This window comes from Panicum virgatum, chromosome 5K, assembly GCF_016808335.1.
Source record: "Panicum virgatum strain AP13 chromosome 5K, P.virgatum_v5, whole genome shotgun sequence".
Taxonomy (NCBI): domain Eukaryota; kingdom Viridiplantae; phylum Streptophyta; class Magnoliopsida; order Poales; family Poaceae; genus Panicum; species Panicum virgatum.
Window position 1 is genome coordinate 39,444,854 of NC_053140.1, and position 19,768 is coordinate 39,464,621.

The 19,768-nt window shown below is 51.2% G+C and overlaps 2 protein-coding genes and 1 long non-coding RNA gene across 7 annotated transcripts; 1 reads left to right on the plus strand and 2 right to left on the minus strand.

The window, feature by feature from the left end:
• Positions 1-506: 506 nt before the first annotated feature.
• LOC120707426 (probable aldo-keto reductase 1) lies at positions 507-3,532 on the minus strand. Its single transcript, XM_039992332.1, has 6 exons — positions 3,193-3,532; positions 2,323-3,094; positions 2,043-2,215; positions 1,847-1,943; positions 1,583-1,736; positions 507-1,101 (listed from the first exon to the last, which is right to left on the minus strand). The coding sequence occupies exons 2-6, from the start codon at positions 2,755-2,757 to the stop codon at positions 926-928; spliced, it is 1,035 nt and encodes a 344-aa protein (XP_039848266.1). The 5' UTR covers positions 2,758-3,094; positions 3,193-3,532; the 3' UTR covers positions 507-925.
• Positions 3,533-4,002: 470 nt separating this feature from the next.
• Positions 4,003-7,841, plus strand: LOC120707427. Of its 5 annotated transcripts, none has more exons than XR_005688998.1 (7): positions 4,005-5,326; positions 5,429-5,579; positions 6,073-6,154; positions 6,415-6,466; positions 6,550-6,597; positions 7,085-7,241; positions 7,483-7,841. It is a non-coding gene; the product is annotated as an uncharacterized LOC120707427 (long non-coding RNA). The 5 variants fall into 5 exon arrangements; XR_005688995.1 differs by having other exon boundaries at positions 4,006-5,326; positions 7,081-7,241; XR_005688996.1 differs by having other exon boundaries at positions 4,003-5,326; positions 6,415-6,597.
• Positions 7,842-11,403: 3,562 nt separating this feature from the next.
• LOC120709923 lies at positions 11,404-14,738 on the minus strand. The gene is made up of 2 exons (XM_039995545.1): positions 14,597-14,738; positions 11,404-11,678 (listed from the first exon to the last, which is right to left on the minus strand). The coding sequence occupies exons 1-2, from the start codon at positions 14,736-14,738 to the stop codon at positions 11,404-11,406; spliced, it is 417 nt and encodes a 138-aa protein (XP_039851479.1).
• Positions 14,739-19,768: the final 5,030 nt, after the last annotated feature.

The following is a 19,768-nucleotide window of genomic DNA, read 5'->3' on the forward strand; positions in this document are numbered from 1 at the left end:
ATTATTTTCACAATGGAAGATGTGGGAATTTAGATACACAGTTCGAATACAATTTTAGGATATTATAGTGTTGATATATGTGAGTAATTTAGACACTGATTTTGAAGTTACTGCAGATTAAACAAATTAGATCCAATGGCGCTATTGTTGACAACAATAATTGAGCCTACAAAGTACATGGCTGGATATTTTGTTGTGGAATTTCTAGGATTGTTCTAGCACGTCTCGTGAGCTTAATGAGGAGGCTCAGATTGTGAATGTCGTAGGTTTGTAGCAGTTAACCTTTCAAGCCTTAGATTGTAAAGGGAAACTGTTGAGTCGTCCAAATTATGAAGTGTATTGTTAATCAAGATATATAGTATATTAGTGTTGTGCTGCTACAATTATATCAGTAAATAAACACACATATTTTCGAAGTGTTAAAGTTTTGTCCGAGAGCATGAAAGGAAGAAGCTCATCACTGCCAATATGAACATATAAGCAAACCAAACATCAACCGTATTTACTTTTTTTTCTTTGAGAACAACATATACTAATCATGAGGAAGTACGAAATAAAGTCTTCCTTCAGTTTTTATACATCAGCTAGATGACATGCCGGAGGAAAGCACTACAACTGGGACTAAAAGCACCAACAAATCAATTCAGGATTACAAAAACGAAAACAGTGTTTATCTGGAGACATGGGCATCAACAGATCAATTCTGGAGACATAGCTTGAGAGTGTGATAACTCATAAGTGGATGGACCCTGACCCTAACTCATAAGTCATTTAGTTATTATTCTTCGAATATTTGTCCAAATTATTTACCGCGATGTATTCACAAGGTACATCGGCATCAATGAAAAGATTTTAGCGCATATGCAGAGAACAGTTCAATTGTTGCATGCATAGGCTCGTTGTGGCTAGAATGTTTTCCAGAGCTCTACTTCTTCGGTGTGTCTGCATACTTCCAGGCGGTATGTGCGTAGGAATTGTATTGTCTTCCACCAGCCACATCGTCTGCACGTATCTGGCTGGTGATTTCTTTCAGGTCCTCATCTGTCAGCTTCACCTTCAACGAGTCAATGTTGGCCTCTAGGTTCTTGGTTTTGGTTGTCCCTAAAAAATTACAGAACACATGTTTCACTGTTTCAGCAACCAAATGCAGGATTATTTGACCATACAAAAAGATCTTGTCTACTGATGGCTTGTTTCAGGGAGTGAGCAACGAGCACAGAGCGATTGACGAATAAGTGTGTTAAAACAGGACATGCTTGGAATCAACAAACTTAAATATTCCGGAAGCTAAATATATGACGCGCTACTCAACAAAATACCATGTACAAATACACATTTAGTGAAGGCCATTTATATTACAAGGAAATGACCCGCTAACTTGCTGCTTCTCTGCCAAACCAGATCACATCCAAGTTGAAAAGGGATAATTTTCACATTATACAAAGCTGTTTTTCCACTACATGCATAACTTACTAATCATATTGCACACTTTCTCAGAAAATACATACAGGAAAACATTTTAAACGTTGATCTGTTATTTCTTGTGTGCCATTAGTGATACGTGAACATTATAGGGCCAAACCTGGTATAGGGACCACATCATCTCCTTGATGCAGAACCCATGCTAGAGCTAGCTGAGCTGGGCTGCACTGGTGCTTCTTGGCCAGGTCCTCCATTTTCAGGTAAATCTGTTTGTTCTTCTCCAAATTATCTGCTGCAAACCTTGGATGCTTTTGCTGATGAAACCAGAGTTAACTTTCCTTAGTAAACCAAAAGATAAAAAATAACATACGGCCTCATGCAGATTGACAAATGATATTAATTCCACGCAAAATTGTGTTTGTACCAGACTAGATTCAGAAGACACTTGCTGTGTCACTCCTCTTCCGGCAAAGAATCCGCGGCCAATTGGACTGTAAGGAACAATTCCAATCCCCAATTCCCTGGAGTCCACAGAGCACAGTGCAATTGGTACTAATCAGGACAGGGACACCATGGAGGTGGTGGAACAAGCAGAATTTGTGATGCAGAGCAGAGCTCACCTGCAGAGCGGCACAATCTCGGGCTCGATGTCGCGGGACCAGAGCGACCACTCCATCTGCACCGCGGTGATGGGGTGCACGGCGTGCGCGCGCCGGATCGTGTCCGGGCTCGCCTCCGACAGCCCGATGTACTTGACCTTCCCCTCCTCCACCAGCTTCTTGAGCTCACCAATCTGCAGAGGTTTCGGCACAAGAGCTCACATGAGCAACCACGCCAAGAGCACCAATTTGATCGAAGAAGGCAAAGCAGAATTGGAGCAGACTGGCTGCAGAGAGCGACCGTGTCCTCGATGGGGACGGTGATGTCGACGCGGTGCTGGTAGTAGAGGTCGATGTAGCTGACGCCGAGGCGGCGCAGGCTGGCCTCGCAGCAGGCGCGCACGTACTCAGGCTCGCCGCACACGGTCAGGCCGCCGGCCGCGCCCTGCCCGATCCCGAACTTGGTGGCCACCTGCACCTGCCCCCGCGGCAGCCGCCCCAGCGCCCTGCCCAGGAGGGTCTCGTTGGTGTGGGGCCCGTACGCGTCGGAGGTGTCGAAGAAGGTGACCCCGCGGCGGAAGGCATGCTCGACGACGGCGGCGACGGCCTCGTCGCCGAGCGGGGCGTTGTAGGAGCCCGTGAGCCCCATGCACCCGAACCCCAGCTTCGACACCTCCAGCCCCTGGGTGCCGAGCTTGGCGCGGGGGACCTGCGGCGGCGGGGCGGCTTGCTCCATGGCTGCAGGTGGAGGTCGCAGACTCGCAGGGGATCGGAGGCAGCCGTGCCGGGAAGCGAGCACTCGGCAGTGTAGTCGGCTGACATGGCGAGAAAGGGCAGGCCAATTTATTGCGCAGCTCCCGGGACGATGAGGCAAGCATGATTCGTGCGTGCCGGAGGCAGTTGCAGCTCAGTCACGTCTGGACGTGACAGGGGTGACGCACCATGGTTTGTTGGGGTTCCTTGTTTGCGACCAGCAAAAGCCGGTAGAGTAGGCTGGCATGAATGCTACTGCCTGTGCCCGACTAATCACAAGCCCCAGTGATTGATGACTAATCCCCAAGAGGGAGTCGTCCCTGAAGAAAGTAACAAGAAAGAAAGAGAAGAAAGTAACAAAATAAATTAGTAAGTTAAAAAAATAAAGTAACAAAATCAAATCAACAACTCCACCGACGGGATTTGGGATTCGATGAGGGCAGGAGGTGGGTGGAGCGGTCAGTGGCGGGTTGCTGGCGGCCATGAGCAGCGGTGGTGACCGGCAGGGATAGGGATTTGGAGTTTCCGAGTTGGGGTGATGTGGGATTCCATAGTCGACGGTCTAGAGGGATGACTAATGGCAGAGGCAAGCCGGCGATAGTTGCGGGTTGTGGGAGGTGAGGTTGGGAGGTGAGGTCGGCGGTGGGAGCGAGCGGTGAAAGTTGTTAGGAAGGAGGAGGAGAGGAGGGGGGAAAGGGAGGGGAGAGGGGGAGGGGACAGAGGAGGGCGGTGCTCGCCGACGTCGGAGGCGACACTAGTGAGGTGGATGATGGTGGTGGCCGGGGTAGGGGTGGAGGATGGTGGTGGCCGTGGTAGGGGTGGAGGAGAGGGAAGGGGAAGGGGAGAGGGGAGATGAGGTGGAGGAGGGCGGAGGCGGAGACACGTGGGTGGAGGAGAGGGACGGCGTTGTTTCGGTGTTGAAGAAGAGGGACGACACATCCATCCCTAAAGTGAACGATCGAATTATGATCGGTCCAACCAATGCCCCCCCCCCCGCTGAGTTGCACGCGAACCAGTTCACCAACCGACTTGTACACAAAAACTCGCCTGTGTAAAAATCAATGGCTCCAAACACTCCAAACTCCATCCAACGGACCTAGATCATCCGCTTCAACGCGTTGAAGCGGAGACCCCCATCGCCTGCGCGCCCGCCCCTCTCGCCGGCCAAGGTTCGAAATCCAGCGACTCCAACAAATCGATTTCCCCTCCCTCTTCTAAAAATCACGCGCGGCCTTCCCCTCCTGCGCGCCTCCCTCGAACCCGGGGTTGCCCTCGCCTCCCGCCGAACCCGCCCTGCGCCGGCTCCCAGAGTGACGCGAGCCCCGCCTCCCGCGCGCGCAGGGGGCTACGGGTCCGGCCGCCGCCGCCGGGACGCGTGCAGGGGATGCGGGCTCCAGCCGCCACCGCCGGGACGCGCGCGCAGGGGGCTGCGGCCTCGACCGCCGATGCCGTCCCGCGCGCCGCCACCGGGACACGCGCCGGCTGCGGGCTCCGGCCGCCGCCGTGCCCCGCGCCAGCCCTCGTCCTCCCTCCCTTCGCTCTCTCCCTCAGCCCTGAAACCTAGGTCGTCTTCTCCACCTCCGTTTTGGGTCGTCGGAGGCCGCCGGGGTCTGAATCCACCCTCCCAGTCGCCGGATCTACGCCCTCCTTGGCCGGATCTGTCTCGACGCAGAGTCCCTCCATCTGGGCCCTCCCCTTTCCGGCGGCGCTGGCGCGGCCTTCTGTATCGGCGCTCGCTCGCGAGGAGGCCCTGACTGGCCGCGCGATAGGGAGGCGCTGGCCCGCCGGCCGTGGCCTCGGTGCCCGCGCCCGCTCCTCCGCACACCCCGGGTAGGGTTCGAACCCCCTGTCCCGCACTCATTTTTTCCACCAAATTTCGGTCTTCCTCCGCGCGACTACCGCGAACTGGCCGTGACCCGCGCCTGCTACGGCCTCCGCCTGCCGCCGCAAACCCGGCAGCCGCCAAGGACGCGTGTCGGGTGCGGCCTCCGCCCGGACGCCGCCGCCGCCCTACAAGCCGGGTGCGGGAGAAAGACGACGCCGCCGCCCAACAGGCCGGGTGCGGGAGAGGAGACGGCGGGCTGGGATCCGGGACCCAATCCCCTACGCCTACCATGAGGATGACATTTTTTCCTCATTTGCTTTCTTATTTTTCTATTTCTGGTATTGGGGATTCATATTTTTCTTGATTCTGCTTCATTATTTCACTCCTATTGGGGAATATTTTTCACATTCTGCTTCATGATTTCACTACTATTTGATTTTTGTTATTTCATTCTGCTTCATGATTATTCTTGTTTTCACTATACTATGATGATGATTTGTAGCTCCGATAGTGCAGAATTGACTCTATGGTACCATGTAATGGCTGCCCTTGTATATAATTTTGATCTAATGAGACTCTGTTATCACTCTGGTTTGCACTGTGATTTGTCTCTCCGATGGCGTTCTGGAGGCCGGAGAGCGGCCTGAGGACGACGACGTCGGCGTCGAGGTAGACGCCGACCCAACCCGGTGTCGCCGACGCCACTGGGCCCCCGATCCAGATCCAGGTATCAGGATGGCTTAGCTTTCTTCGACGGATTTATTGGACGTGGATCTGCTTGCTCTGCTGCGTGCTGCTGCTTCCGAGGCTTTTCGTCGTTCATTTGCAGCAAGGATGGAGGGAAGGAGAAGGCCCCGGCCAAGTCTGGAGGCGGAAGAAGAAGAAGAAGAAGAAAGTGGAGCAAGGGCAAGCAGAAGGAGAAGGTCAACAACGCCATGCTCTTCGACCAGCCCACCACCTATGACAAGCTGCTCTCCGAGGTAATCTACCTATCCTACTGTAGCTTATACTACGTATTGTGTTGGCTTCGATGTTTGTCAATTTCTGGAAATAGAAGCTATGAGAAGTAGGCAATGTCTGGTCTGGAATTAGTGAGCAGGAGCACTTACGTCTGGAATTTCTGATATTGATGCAAGAAGAATATGTTGGGTTTGTTTGCTGAAATTCTTTGGTTCGTTACTGACTGTTCATTCTGAGATGTTCATAACTAATTGCATCTCTTAAATAGTCAAAGTAACTGAAATGAATATATACCAATTCTCTGTCTTTTTTTTCGAAATAGCATTTCTCTGTCTTTAAGCTTTCTGAATTTAGACACTGTTTACCAGCGCTCTCAATGGTTGCTATGGCATACCATCGTTCCACTTCAAGGGTCGTCAGGGTGACTACTATATTATTCTCATGAGTTCACTAATTATATTCTAGATTTCTTTGCAGCTTAACAACTTCTATTCACTAATCTTTCTTTTTTAGGTAATGGATATGCTTGGTCCCAGCCTTTGGGATGGTTCTGAAAAATTATTTTGGGAGCATCAAAAGGGTGGGGAAGGCAAAGGTAATCACAAAATGTTAAGTATTCAAATTTCTTATGGGTTAGATAAGTAGCATTGTGGCACTTGTAAAGGCTCGAGTTCCCTATATTTTTTAACCAATTAAGTGGAAGTATAGTTCTTGAATCAGTTCTTTGATTCTTTCTTACAGTGCTTATAACAGATGACATTTCATTGGTTATTTAAACCTATTCAGTGCTTAACTACTCATGCTATCCAAAAAAACACTTTCACAACATATCTCAATGTATCTATATCCTTCAAGCTTGCATTCTGTCTAAGCCCAAGCAGTATGACAACAAGATGCAGGTGCTACTGTAAGTCATATTGCATCAGTTTTGGTTTTTTAGCCACTTGACGTTGTGTTTAGCTCTCTATACTCACATTACTTCGTTTGCAGGTTTTGCATTATATTGTTGTAGCAGTTCTAGAGCCTCCTCTTTTCCTGGTATGTATATTACTTTCTACAGTGACAATGCTTGATCTCTGGCCTTGTGTACAATTGAATTTTCAAGTATTTGGTATCTGCCTAAGCAAAAGTTGAAATGAGGAAAGCGGGCTCCGCGTGGGATTTTTTGATAGAATCTACCTAATGAGGAATTTTTAGGAATAGAGAATGTTGTGTGATTGCGTTTATGTTAACCTCCCTGCCTTTTTTTGTTATTACCACAATCACGAATCACAAGAATGAAGAATTATATCATCCGCTTGATTCTCTAGTTATTGGGTATTTGGGTAAGTATTGATGGCAGCCTGGCAATGTGCTAAGCTAATGCCTTGCCGACTATAACAAACCAACATCAGCTGCTCAGCACCATGAGATATGGCTAATTTGATGAGTATATTGTTGGTAGTCTCACTGCTTTGCTTGGATTGCACTCTTAGGAAAAGACTGATTACAATCATTTTTCCTTGTTTCTGCTTGATCAAGATAGAAGATGGTAACAGTGTGCTACTGGATAAGAATATAGCCAAGCAAAGAGCCAGGTTGCTTCTTGCTGTGTGAGTTGCTTGAGAGAGAAGAGAGCAGAAATGAACTTCTCCATTAGAATAGGAAGAGCGGAAAAGGAAATTTGCTTCTTGCTGTACAAGGTAGCTAGCTCCTGATTTTGTTTTTATACGATCTGCGAGTTCATCTATACTTCTAAAGGCCTGAGAGTATCGTAAGAACATACTGTCTAAATCGAATGAAACATATATATTTTCTCTTTTCATTGTTTTGATGTGCATGGATGAAGTGTCACCCGTAGCGATAGCACAGGCAAGCTAACTATCCGAGATAAGAGATGGGCAACCAAATTAACTGGATGACGTGTTCTGTGTCCCATTGCAGGGATGTTGAGGAAGCAAAAGCTGCGGCATGCTTGGAAGGGATTCGGCAAAAACAGAAGCTACAGCATGTATTGTTTTGTGTACGTTTGAAATTTACTCGTGGCGTTAGCACGGGCACCTTACTAGTATGGAGAAGAGGCGCGATGCTAGTTTTTTTTTCTTTTTTCTTTTACCCTATGCGAAAAAATGGATAAAGGGCGGAGGGGAGGGGCTCTTGATGAGCCGCAATAGGGAGAGCCCTCTCCACCTAGCTGGTCCAACCAAAATATGTTGCCAGCTTGGCAGCTCATGCTGTGTCCAATCTTATTTTTAATATTATTAATATATGAAATAATGTGGGCCCAGTGCTGTCAACCATAAGCGATCGTGATTTCTGGTCAATTGAGATAGGAATTTTCTATTTATATGGGTGTGTTTAGTTGGTGAAAAGTTTGGATTTTGGTACCGTAGCACATTTCGTTGTTACTTGACAAATAATATCCAATCATGGACTAATTAGACTTAAAAGATTCATCTCGTGCTAATCAGTTAGACTGTGTAATTAATTATTTTTTTAACTGCATTTAACGCTCCATGCATGTGTTCGAAGATTCGATGTGACGGATACTTGTATCTGCAAACAACTTTGATAGGTTGAATGGTCATGTTCCTATATGTTCTAGTCCAGTGGTCCTGCTCCACTTCTACCTCCTTTCGAATCCCTGCTGCAGTACTACCTACTAAAAATTGTGCTCCCTCCTTTCAAAAAATAAAAATTGTGCACCGGGTCGTTACATTTCCCTGCGAAATGCTGTGCCGTGTCAGACTAAGAAAGAGCAGCAGGTGCCCTGTAATATTCCAGCGTCCATGATTTTGTTGCTTCCCTTCCCAGATTTCATCTTCTCGGGAATTCAAAACCATGTTTCTGTCTCTTCTATGGTGAATCGGTCATAGTTAGAAGAGGTACAGAAGCGTCAGGATTTTCTTATCTGAAACTGGAATGGTTGCATCCGAGACACTGCAACAAATTACACACTTTTGAACAAGGCCCCCGAGAATTTTGTGTGTGGGTTTTGCTTGTTTGTTATTCTCTGTCTTAGATGCCAATGCTGATTGGAGTGAGCATACATGATACATGTACTTTAGGTGGTGGCACATTTTCCGCTTAGATTATGGTTCAACATGTGTCAATCCGGGGTCACGGGATACTTACCATGGCATAGATCTGTACGAGATATGGGATGGAGCATGTTCCATACTTATGTAATGTATTCGTATAGATTTAGAATTAGTCGGTATAGGAGGAAACTACTCGAGTAGTATTTGAGGACTTCTAGACTCATATTAATTTAGAGTTTCATGTAATTTTGTCCTCCGAGTATATAAGAGCATCTCCAAGAGACTCGCCTTCCTCCTGTCGCTGGCTAAAAATAGAAAAAAGAGAGAAAAACGCTGATCCAACAGAATCGCCTTCCAGCTCGGTTTTCTTTCTCGTTGGGTATCCCGGCGTCTCCGCCCGGGAAGATTGCCGAGCACGCTGCGCTCGCCATCGCCTCCCTCCCCCGCGCGCACCCCTCGCAACCGCGCCGTTTTGCCGCTCTCACCTTCCCGCGCGCGCCCCTCTGCTTTTCTCCACCAAATCGCGCTGCGATTCTGTTCCTCCCGACCAAATCGGCGCCGCCTTGTTCCAATCTCGACGCCGCCGTAGTCGCCATGTCGAGGCCGCCGCGTCCCCGTGCAGCGCCGACCAAAGAAAATGGATTCCGCGTCGAAGCTGCTGCGTGTCGTCTCCTGCTCGGCAAGTCCCGCATGGATTTCATGACGAATCAGAGGCGTAGCAAGTCATCCAGGCATGTCACATGTGGCGGCGTCAGTGATCGAATTCTCCAGCGTAGCGACGTCTGCTCGCGACTCATCCAGGCGGCGGCAGGGTCTGCAACAGGAAAAAAAAGAATCGGAAATCTCAACGAGATAGCAGACGTGGATATTGTTTTGATTATAGCCATCAAGTTTTGCATAGTCTTTTGGATTACCTCATGGTTTTATGATGTTTTCTATTTTTACAAGAGTTAATTGGATTCATACCATCGCAAATATGCGAGTTCAAAGATATACCATTATAATTCATCTATTTGCAATTATATTATTACAATTTTTAGTTTGTCTGAACCATACGTATTTAGTGTTTCTGGACCCACCTGCAGGCCACCTTATTTTCGTATTGCCCAAAATAGCTCTGCTACATTTCTTTCCCCATCTCTCTGACATGCGACACCATGAGTCATCCCCCTTCCCTTCCTCTGTCCTTCTTTCTCGGTTCAATCCATCCACACCTGTGCCATGAGCCACCCACACCGGAGCTCGTGCCCACTCCGGCGAGCATGGCCCGAGCTCCATTCCCGCCGCCGGCAACCTCCTTTCGCCTCCGCAAGATCCGGCGAGCAGCCGAGCACCTGGTTGACAAAATGTACACCAGTGGCGCTCCGGCGAGCTCCTGGTTGACGAAACATACACGAGAGGCACTGATGGCCGGAGTACCTCCCTGCTGTAGTACTGGCTTTGGTCCTTTGGCACTGACGGTAAATTTACCTTGACGTAAATTTACCCCAAATCATCCAAACAGGGCCATAGTACTGTGCATATGACTGGGACGCGGTACCAGGGGCCTATTTGGATGGAGGCGTAAATGGGGTAAAAGAGGGTAAAAGAAGGTACTTTTTATCTTCAACATCCAAATATAAGGGTAAAAGGAGTTGAGATAAATGTTTTACCCCCAAATTCCCTTTATCTCTCTTTGGGTGTTAAATAGAGGTAAAACTTGTCTAGATCCCACCAAAAGTAGGGCAATTATTGGTTGACTCTCTCTCATGGCTATTTTACCAAGCCTAGCTACCTATTGAATATTAAATTTTATTCCCAACCATATTTACTCCTAATCCAAACACCTTTATGGGGTAAAATTATTAGGAGTAAATGGTAGGAATAAAACATTTATCTTGAGATAAATTTACCCCAAATCATCCAAACAGGGCCCCGGGGGAGCCCACTGCTCAGGTATACCTACTGCCAGTGCCATGCATGTCAAATTATCTCTGTCTACTAATCCATCTGCATCGGCATTGCTATGTCACGCGCTTCTGTTATTGGACTAGCTGATAGCGTACGGCTCAGGACCAGCTGTCACGTGCCTTCTATATATCCCAATACAATTACCATATTGGAAGAGCATATACTCTCACTTTATCCGGAGGGAGTTAGGATGAAATATGTGGGTAAAACAATCTATTACTAGCAAAAAGAGAAGCGGTGTTGTGAAACTGCAGGAGCAGGCACATCTTTCTTCAATAGTATTGGTTCATCGGGGAAAGGGGATAGACTGAGACGTGCTATGACAATGTGATTATGGCCCTGTTTGGAACACCGCCGTGCGTCGTTTTCGCGAACGCGGCTCCGCGGCCGCTTTTCGAAATCGCGGGCGGACAATTGATTACTTGGGACTCCATACTACGGGTTTCTCCTAGTCGCGCGTCTGTCGCAGAGTGTTCGGCAGGATTATTCCGCTTATCTCGAGAAAGATTCGTCGCGAACGTGAAAAACACAATTCCAAACAGGGCCTATATAAGCATGAGGGTTTTTCTTGGCAAAAATATCCATGACAGTAACCAAAGAACACATGACACGAAACATAAAGACACAACCTATAACCATTTCCACGCCATACCTGTTACAGGAAGAGTGACAAATGACTCCATAACAATACAAGGAACGTAGTAGCAAATTCAGCCGACCTTAGTTACAGTAACTAAGGCTATACGCGTAGAGGTAACAATAAGCATACATAAGAGACCCCCTTATTCATAGCACAACGACACTGTTTCTTGGCGAAATGAAAAGCACGAACCGTAACCATCTTGGTTGTCCTCAGGATGCCTGCAAGCTCGGATCAGGCGGCGGGAACGGCAGCGAGACAGACCCACTGGCCGATGAAGAGGTTGTCGCAGTTGATGTTGGGGTTGAAGCTGAGGAACTGCTTCAGGGGCAGCCTGGTAGCCTGCGCCACCGCGAAGCACGTCTCGTGCTCTTTCACCCCGTACGCCTTCTTGCAGACCAGCGGCGAGGCCGCCGGAGCCGGACGGTGTGCGTCCGCCAGGGTGATCACGGCGATGAGGAGGAACGCGACCACAAGAGCGGCGGCGCCACGCTTCGCCATTACAAGTGCTGTAGGGCACGTGAAGGAAGTTAGGAATAATATGGGCACTAATGCAGATAGGTGTGTGTACGGTGGAGACCTTGATGAGCTCTGCTTTGGTGCTGCGAGCGAGCGTGGCTTGCATCGGCTTCGTTGGTGTGCCTTCTTATATAGCACAGCGAGTGCAAAATTAGGCCACAAGGTCATTACGTGTAGGTGACCAAATCAAGTGTGTGTCCTCGGCATTCCACAGCCTTGGAAATGGCGCTGCGGTCAATTTTTGGGTGATACTACTTACGGGTATGTCGTTGCATTGCATTGTTGTTGGTCATATTTGCATGGCGGCCATTCTTTTCTTTAGGTGAAATGAATTGAAGTTTATAACGGCTTTACTTCAGGCTAACCATTCTTAGCTTCTTCGACTTTGATTTGGCCAGGGACCAACAAGCAGCTAGCTAGTCAAAACATAGAGCAATCTCAGGGAGTTATAATTCCTATGAAAGTATATAAACAATATAATTTATACCGGCCGTGTAACCTTGAACGTGTAATAAACATAGGATTATGGATTACCCATGCACCGTTTTACAAGTTTTCATTGAAATGAAACTCACAATATTACTGATTTTCACCGCCTAACTGTCTATAAGTAGGCCGCAGATAGGGATTCTAGTGTTTTATAATTAATAGCACATGCGTATACACTACTCCATCTGCAAAAATCGCCGAGCGTTTTACACTACTAATATTTGCCGTGGCCATTAATTGCACATACAGCTCTCACTATAAATTGCAAATCTTGTAGTGATATGCTATATTGCTATATGGAACAATGATGTTCGTCCACCTACGTACGTACTAGATACTAACAAGACATTGTGATAATGCACCATCTGTCCGGTTTACATCACTGGCTAAAAATGATGGAATTATTATATGGATAGACGAGGCTAACAAGACAGGTGTGAGGATTGATGAGTGATGATACATACTTCGAGACGGGGGCGGGTCTAGGATTTGGGAGGTTGGTATTCGAAATTTCAAGTAGTATAAAAAAATTTGACAGCTCAAAGTATATATTAGTAGCACATAATTAAGTACCGATTGTACAAATATAGTTAAAACTAGGCAAAACAGTGTAGTTTGTTAGGCAAAATTATGGTTCCCAGCTAGGCAATAATATGAGAGAGAATTGGGAAATTATGGTTCTGGATTATACAAATCAATATACTTCATTAAGCAACAAACTACCTGGAATGGACATATGAAATGCTTAATTGCTATCACTAAAGTGTATACTAAATATTAATTTAAATGCTTACGGCATGCACCAGGACCTTTTTCTGCGTGCTATATGCTAAAGATTTGGTTTTCTTTTTTCTCATTGTATGGCAGTTCATAAAAGGAGATCATCAGTTTTGCAAGTATAAAGATAGCATGCATTTGTGATAATATGCTAGCAGATCTCTATTTATTGAGAAGCATACACGACACCATGAGTCATGAATGTTCAATTTTGTTTGTGATGCAGTTTTGGATTTAAGTAGGGGGAGGCAAATGCATACACAACATGACAACACCAAATTGCTAGGAATCAAATATTATATATCTAAACATATGAAAACTAAATAAAATTGCATGTTATGTCCATACTGTTATTTCTAATCCTAAATCCTTCTCTAATAGTGTTTTTTGAGCTGCAGTGTTATTTTTTTCTAAAAGGAGAAAGTTGACAAAAGGTGGATTATTCCTATTGCTAAAAAAATAGGCTGTATGGCAAGCCTAACATACAGCCGGATGTACGTTAGCTAGGTGTCATAACTTTTCTCCCTTCCCATGTGCTCCCTCCGTCCCAAAAAGTAAGTCACTCTAGAATTCAAAATTTATCCCAAAAAAGGTGTGGAGCTCAAACATTTCTGCTAGAGTCCACATTTTTCTTTGGTTGTTATATAACAATAAGCTCCTCACTAGAGATAATCTCCAAAAAAAGGAAGGATGTGGCTGATAGGTCCTGCCTGTTGTGCTGCGAGGAGGAAACAGTTAACCACCTTTTCTTTGATTGTTGTGTTGCGACACTAACTTGGGAGTTGATCTCTGAGAAAATTGGAACAAGGGTGGGGACTGATTTTGAGTCCATTGGTAGATGGTGGATTAGCAATAATAAAAATGCAATCTTAAACTGTACTTGTGCCGCGACCTTATGGTCACTCTGGAAACTACGTAACCAATTGGGGGAGGGGGGGGGTGCAAATGGTAGGGCGAGAAAGTCTTGTGCTCAATTGCCAGGATGCTGAAAGCGTTGGTGCGTGCTGTTGAAGCAGGAGAAGCTTGCCATGTTGGATCACATCGCACAACACCTACTGGAAATGGGGAGCAGTCCGTCAAGGATCCGTTGGGACATCTCTACACAACAATAAGCATCAAGTTCGGCTCGATCTCCTGGGGATCAATCCCCAAGAGGATCTCCACCGCGGCTCAGCCAACGGTGCAGATGACGCTTGATATATGCCGAGATGTTTTAGTTGCTCAATTTTTAGATGTCACTTTTCCTTAAAATTGTTTGGCGGTCGTGCCTCGAATATGCAATACTCTGAATCTAAAATTTTGTACGCTTTATTTCTTTAATGAAGCGGGGGAAACATTTTGTCTAAAAAAATTTATCCCCAAAACTTAGTCATTCTATCTTATTTATGAAAGTGCATGTGCATAATTAGTGCTAAATATAGATAATAAATAGAAGTAAATATAATTATTTTATTTTCTTATTAATTTGTCCCAGAAGATGACTTAATTTTTGAGACGCAGTTTCCTACGCCGCCCAAGCCTCCCATCCCACCACGCAAGAGCAATGCTCCGCCTCCAACACCACCGCGTCGAGATTAAAAAAAAAAAAAACACCGCGTCGTTTCCTCACCACGGGCCAAGGCTTTGCTCGCTGCTCCCTCACCGGCTCCACCGCGCTGCTTCCCTGCCGCCGCCTTGCCTGGTCGCTGCAGCTGCTTCTGCTCCTGCCCGACCGCCGCCGCGCGCACCACTTGATGGCCTTGCCCTCTACTGCCGCCGCTCGCCGACCTCGGTGGAATGCCCATCGCTCCTACCGATGCCCAGGCCACTCCGCAACGGCAGCCGCTCAACTCCTTCGCGCCCGTCGCCGGCTGCCTCGCGGAGTTGTGCGACCCCGTCGCGGGGACAAGGGTGGCAATCGATCGGAGGAGCCGCGAGGAGCTAGTTTTTCTGGCCCCCGCATCGCGAAGCGGCTCCTCTCAGCGGGATTCGCGGGGGCTTTTGCACCGGAGCTGTTTGTGTGTACCCGTTTGGCATGGCTCCTCGAAAAGCCGGTGAAGAAGCCGTTTTTGTAGCCTTGCCGAGGGTCTTAGGGTTCCCCCAAAACTTTCCTTCATTGACGCCGCCGCATCAGTTTTTCGAAACCGAGAGCTGTCTCTTTGCCTTCTCCACTCGAAACCTAGTTTAGTTTGGGTGCGATCTAACCTTGATCCGAGATGTCGGAGCCCCCCCCCCCCCCCCCCCCTTCCTCGGCGAAGCTAGGAATGGTCGATCGTGACTTCGAAAGATCTGTTTTTGAGGAGTGGGCTGAGGCGGTGGAGTCGGAGGATTCCGACTCTTCGGTTTGGGTACCGCCGGTATCGATAATCCGGTCAGAGGTAATTTTTCTTGATGTTTTCTTGGGTTGGGAATCTATCGACCTAAGGAATTTCCTCTTCTTTGGTGTTTTCTTCTTGGGCATAGGGCTGGGTTTGGTAGATCTAGTTGTCTAACAGTACAGACCGCAGCCGAAAGGCGAACTCTGCTCTGGTTGCCGATTCCGCCGCTTCCCCACCCCTCTGTGGGTCTCGTCGGCGCCGGGGGGGGGGGGGGAGGGGAAGCTGGATCCGCCGTGTGCTGCATATATTTAGTCTTAAATATTTTGGTGCGCAGGAGGAAGATGGAGCTGCGTCTTGTAATTAATTTTTATTCTAGTGTGTTCTCTGTGTAAGAATGAGGATGTGCTGCGCTGTCCTTTGATTAATGTCCTTCCGCAAAAAGCTTTGGATCTTTTTCTTCACTCTGTTAGCTGAGCTGGAACTAGAGCTGGTGGCTGGAGTAGTGTGAGAGAAAAATAATTAGCTGGCTGGTGGCCGGAAGCTGGTGCTGGAGCAGTGTGAGAGAAAAATACTGTTAGGCTTGATGGATAAGTCTTTGTACTCTGGTCTTTGTGGGGCCTGTACTTGTGGGGCTGCAGCACCTTTCCTGCTGCATTGCTGTCCTTAGAGGACAGCATCTTGGACCGCCTTTGGGAGGCAGGACAATAGTTAGTTAGTATCTAGGACAGTCCTTGTGGACAGTAGCATGGTGGCCTTGCTGCCCCATCTAGGACAGTAGCAGTTAGCATCTTAGACTAGCATTTGGACTAGAATCTTAACCTAGCATCCTGGCTAAATATGTATCCTCAGCCTCTTGGGTTGGCATGGCTTTGAGTTTGTGAAAATGAGAAAACCAGAAAATTGCCCCAAGTTCATTGTCCTCCTCTTAGCTCCATGAGAATTAGAATTGAGCTTCTAACATCTGGTATCCGAGCCGTACTTTCCTGTAGGTTGGATATCTCCTGCTCCTCCCCTTCCCAAGCCGCGGTAGCAGCCCAGCCACCACCACCACCAGCTAGCGCAGCAGCACCAGCACCAGCCGCTGCAACAGCAGCAGCAGCTCCGACTACCTCTTCTTCCCCGTTCCCTTCCCCCTCTCCACGCAACAGCCCCTTGGAGGCGCGCCATGTCCGACGCACCGTCTCAGCGCTCGGTCGCCTCGAGCGCACGGCGCCAGCGAGACGCCGAGCTCGCTGCGGCAGAGGAGCGCAGGCGAGCGACGGCTCAAGCCGCTGCAGCAGCGGCGAGGGCGGCCAGGTTGGCTGCAGCGGAGCTGGCAGCGGCCAGGGCGGAGGTGGAAGCAGAGGAGGTGGAGGATGCAGTGCGTGCGGCGGAGGTCGAGATTGAGACCTTGTGCGGCAGCCTCAACGGCTCCATCGCCGGCGACACCACCGCCGACAGGGACCTTGAGGAGTTGGCAAGGGAGAGGGCGCGGCAGCGTACCGCGCAGTGGGCAGCAGCCCACCCCCACGGCGGCGGCCCGGAGGCCGACGCGCCCGACGGCGGCGGCCTGGAAGTCGGCGCGCCCGGCGGCGGCGATCCTACTGCCCGCGCGCCCGGCGGCGGTCCAGGGGCCCGCGCGCCCGGCGGCGGCCTGGAGGGCGGCGCGCCCGGCTGCGGTCCAGGGGGGCGCGCACCCTGCGGCGGAGGCGGCGCCCCTGGCGGCGGCGCGCAAGGCGGTGGCGGCGCTCATGGCTGGGGTGCGCGCGGCGGCGTCCCCGGCTACCACGGCCTCCAGGCGGTGGTCAGGGACGTCGGTCCCAGCGGTGGGTGGCCCACCCTCACCAAGACCAACTACGTCGAGTGGGCCGCGGTCATGGAGGTGAAGCTCCAGGTGCGGCATATGTGGGAGGCAGTCCGGTACGGCGACATCGACTACGATGAGGATCGACGGGCGCTGGATGCTCTCATCGCAGCAGCTCCGCCCGAGATGCAGTTCACGCTTTCCAAGAAGCGAACTGCCAAGGAGGCCTGGGACTCCATCGCTGCGGCACGTATCGGCAGCGACCGCGCTCGCAAGACCACTCTCCAGGCACTTCGCAAGGAGTGGGAGAACCTGGCCTTCAAGCCAGGTGAGGATGTTGATGACTTCGCCCTCCGTCTCAACATTCTGCTGCAGAAGGTGGTGCAGTTCGGCGACGACACCTACGACGAGGAGAGAGCCGTCGAGAAGCTCTTCCGCTGCGTTCCCGAGAGGTACAGGCAGACCGCTCGCTCGATCGAGTCTCTGCTGGACCTCTCCACCATGACGATCGAGGAGGCGATAGGTCGCCTCAAGGTCGTCGACAACGACGAGCCACAGCCTCCCTCGGGAGGCATCTACATCGGTGGGAAGCTCCACCTCACTCAGGAGCAGTGGGAGGCTCGGCGCGGTGACAGGAGGAGGGGTGAGCCCTCTTCCTCGACTGGTGGCCGCAAGCGCGGCAAGCCGCGAAAGGGGCGCGGAGGTGCCCAAGCCGGGGCACGAGGGCGCGCCGAGGGTGGTGCCCGCGGAGATGCTCAGGGCGGCGCCGCTGACAGGCCCAAGGCGGCACGAGACGATGCCTGCCACAACTGTGGCAGGCTCGGGCACTGGGCCAGGGACTGCCCGCAGCGGAGGCGTGGGGGCCAAGCCCACGTCGCGGAGGCCCAGCCGGATGACGAGCCGGCTCTGTTCCTACTCCACGGGGACATGGAGCCGCATCCGACGGCACCGCCTGTCACCGCTCTACTCCACCTCGACGAGCCGCGTGCCCGAGTTCTCCTCGGCAACGGCTCCAACGATGACAGGGTCGATGGCTGGTACCTCGATTCCGGCGCCACGCACCACATGATCGGGCGGCGGGAGTTCTTCTCCGACCTGGACGTCGACGTAGGTGGCTCCGTCAGGTTCGGGGACTCCTCCGCCGTGGAGATCAAGGGCGTGGGCTCCGTGATCTTCACCGCCAAGTCCGGAGAGCACCGGATGCTCACCGGAGTCTACTACATCCCGGCGCTGCGGAACTCCATCATCAGCCTTGGGCAGCTCGATGAGAGCGGCTCCCGCGTGGTGATCGACAGCGGGGTCCTCCGCAACTGGGACCACCGTCGCCAGCTTCTCGCCAGGGTGGTTCGAGGGAAGAACCGCCTCTACATCCTCCATGTCGGGGTGGCCCAGCCTCTTTGTCTTGCAGCTCGCAGGGACGACGAGGCATGGCAGTGGCACGAGCGCTTTGGGCACCTCCACTTTGAGGCCCTGAAGCGGCTCGGAGCCAAGGAGATGGTGCGAGGCCACCCGTGCCTCGACCACGTGGAGCAGCTCTGCGACGTCTGCGTGCTGACGAAGCAGAGGCGGCACTCCTTCCCCCAGCAGGCGAGCTTCCGAGCCAAGGAGCGGCTCGAGCTCGTACACGGGGACTTGTGTGGCCCGGTGACACCAGTCACACCAGGAGGACGGCGCTACTTCCTGCTGCTCGTCGACGACCTCTCCCGCTTCATGTGGGTGATGATCCTCGGCAGCAAAGGAGAGGCTGCGGACGCCATCAGGCGTGCTCAGGCTGCTGCGGAGGCGGAGAGCGGCCGCAAGTTGCGCGTGCTGCGCACCGACAACGGCGGTGAGTTCACGGCGGCCGAGTTCACGGCGTACTGCGTGGATGAGGGCATCCAGCACCACTACTCTGCGCCGTACAGCCCGCGACAGAATGGCGTCGTCGAGCGGCGCAACCAGACGGTGGTGGGGATGGCCCGGGCCCTCCTCAAGCAGAGGGGCATGCCGACCGTCTTCTGGGGAGAGGCGGTGGTGATGGCCGTCTACATCATCAACCGCTCGCCCACCAAGGCACTCGACGGCATGACGCCGTATGAGGCTTGGCATGGGCGTAAGCCGGCGGTCTCCCACCTGCGGGTCTTCGGCTGCCTCGAGTTCGCCAAAGAGCTTGGCCACATCGGCAAGTTCGACGACAGGAGCACTCCGGGAGTGTTCATCGGCTACGCGGAGGGTTCGAAGGCCTACCGCATTCTCGACCCAGAGACACAGCGTGTGCGCATGGTGCGCGACGTTGTGTTCAACGAAGGGCGAGGATGGGCGTGGGGCAAGGCGGTGGACGACGGCTTGGCTCCGACGTACGACGACTTCACCGTCGAGTACGTCCACTTCGAGGGAGCCGGGGGAGTAGGCAGCTCTTCTTCGCCGAGCGTGCCTACCCCGGTCCCCGAGCCTCCACCGACTCCGGCGCCCGCCACACCGGCGGCACCACGCTCTTCAGCTACGACTCCGGCTGCGCCGAGTTCCTCGGCTGCACCACCACAGCCGGCGACGCCGCGCACTCCAACACCGACAGCCACTCCTCCGGGCACGCCTACTACAGCACCCGCTCATGCTGAGCACAGCCCGGTGGAGTTCGCTACTCCGCTCTCTCACGACGAGGAGCGCATCGACGCGTACCACGACGGTGAGCCATTGCGGTACCGTACGATGGAGGACCTTCTCGGCGATCAGCCGGTGCCGGGACTGGTGCCTC

Coding starts and splice junctions, on each gene's coding strand:
- LOC120709923 (XM_039995545.1), bottom strand. CDS start 14,738: ATGGGCATTCCACCGAGGTCGGCGAGCGGCGGCAGTAGAGGGCAAGGC. Junction 11,679..14,596: donor GAAGCAGCGCGGTGGAGCCG/GTGAGGGAGCAG, acceptor CGTGCCCTACAG/CACTTGTAATGGCGAAGCGT.
- LOC120707426 (XM_039992332.1), bottom strand. CDS start 2,757: ATGGAGCAAGCCGCCCCGCCGCCGCAGGTCCCCCGCGCCAAGCTCGGC. Junction 2,216..2,322: donor CCGTCCCCATCGAGGACACG/GTCGCTCTCTGC, acceptor AAACCTCTGCAG/ATTGGTGAGCTCAAGAAGCT. Junction 1,737..1,846: donor TGTCTTCTGAATCTAGTCTG/GTACAAACACAA, acceptor TGGTTTCATCAG/CAAAAGCATCCAAGGTTTGC.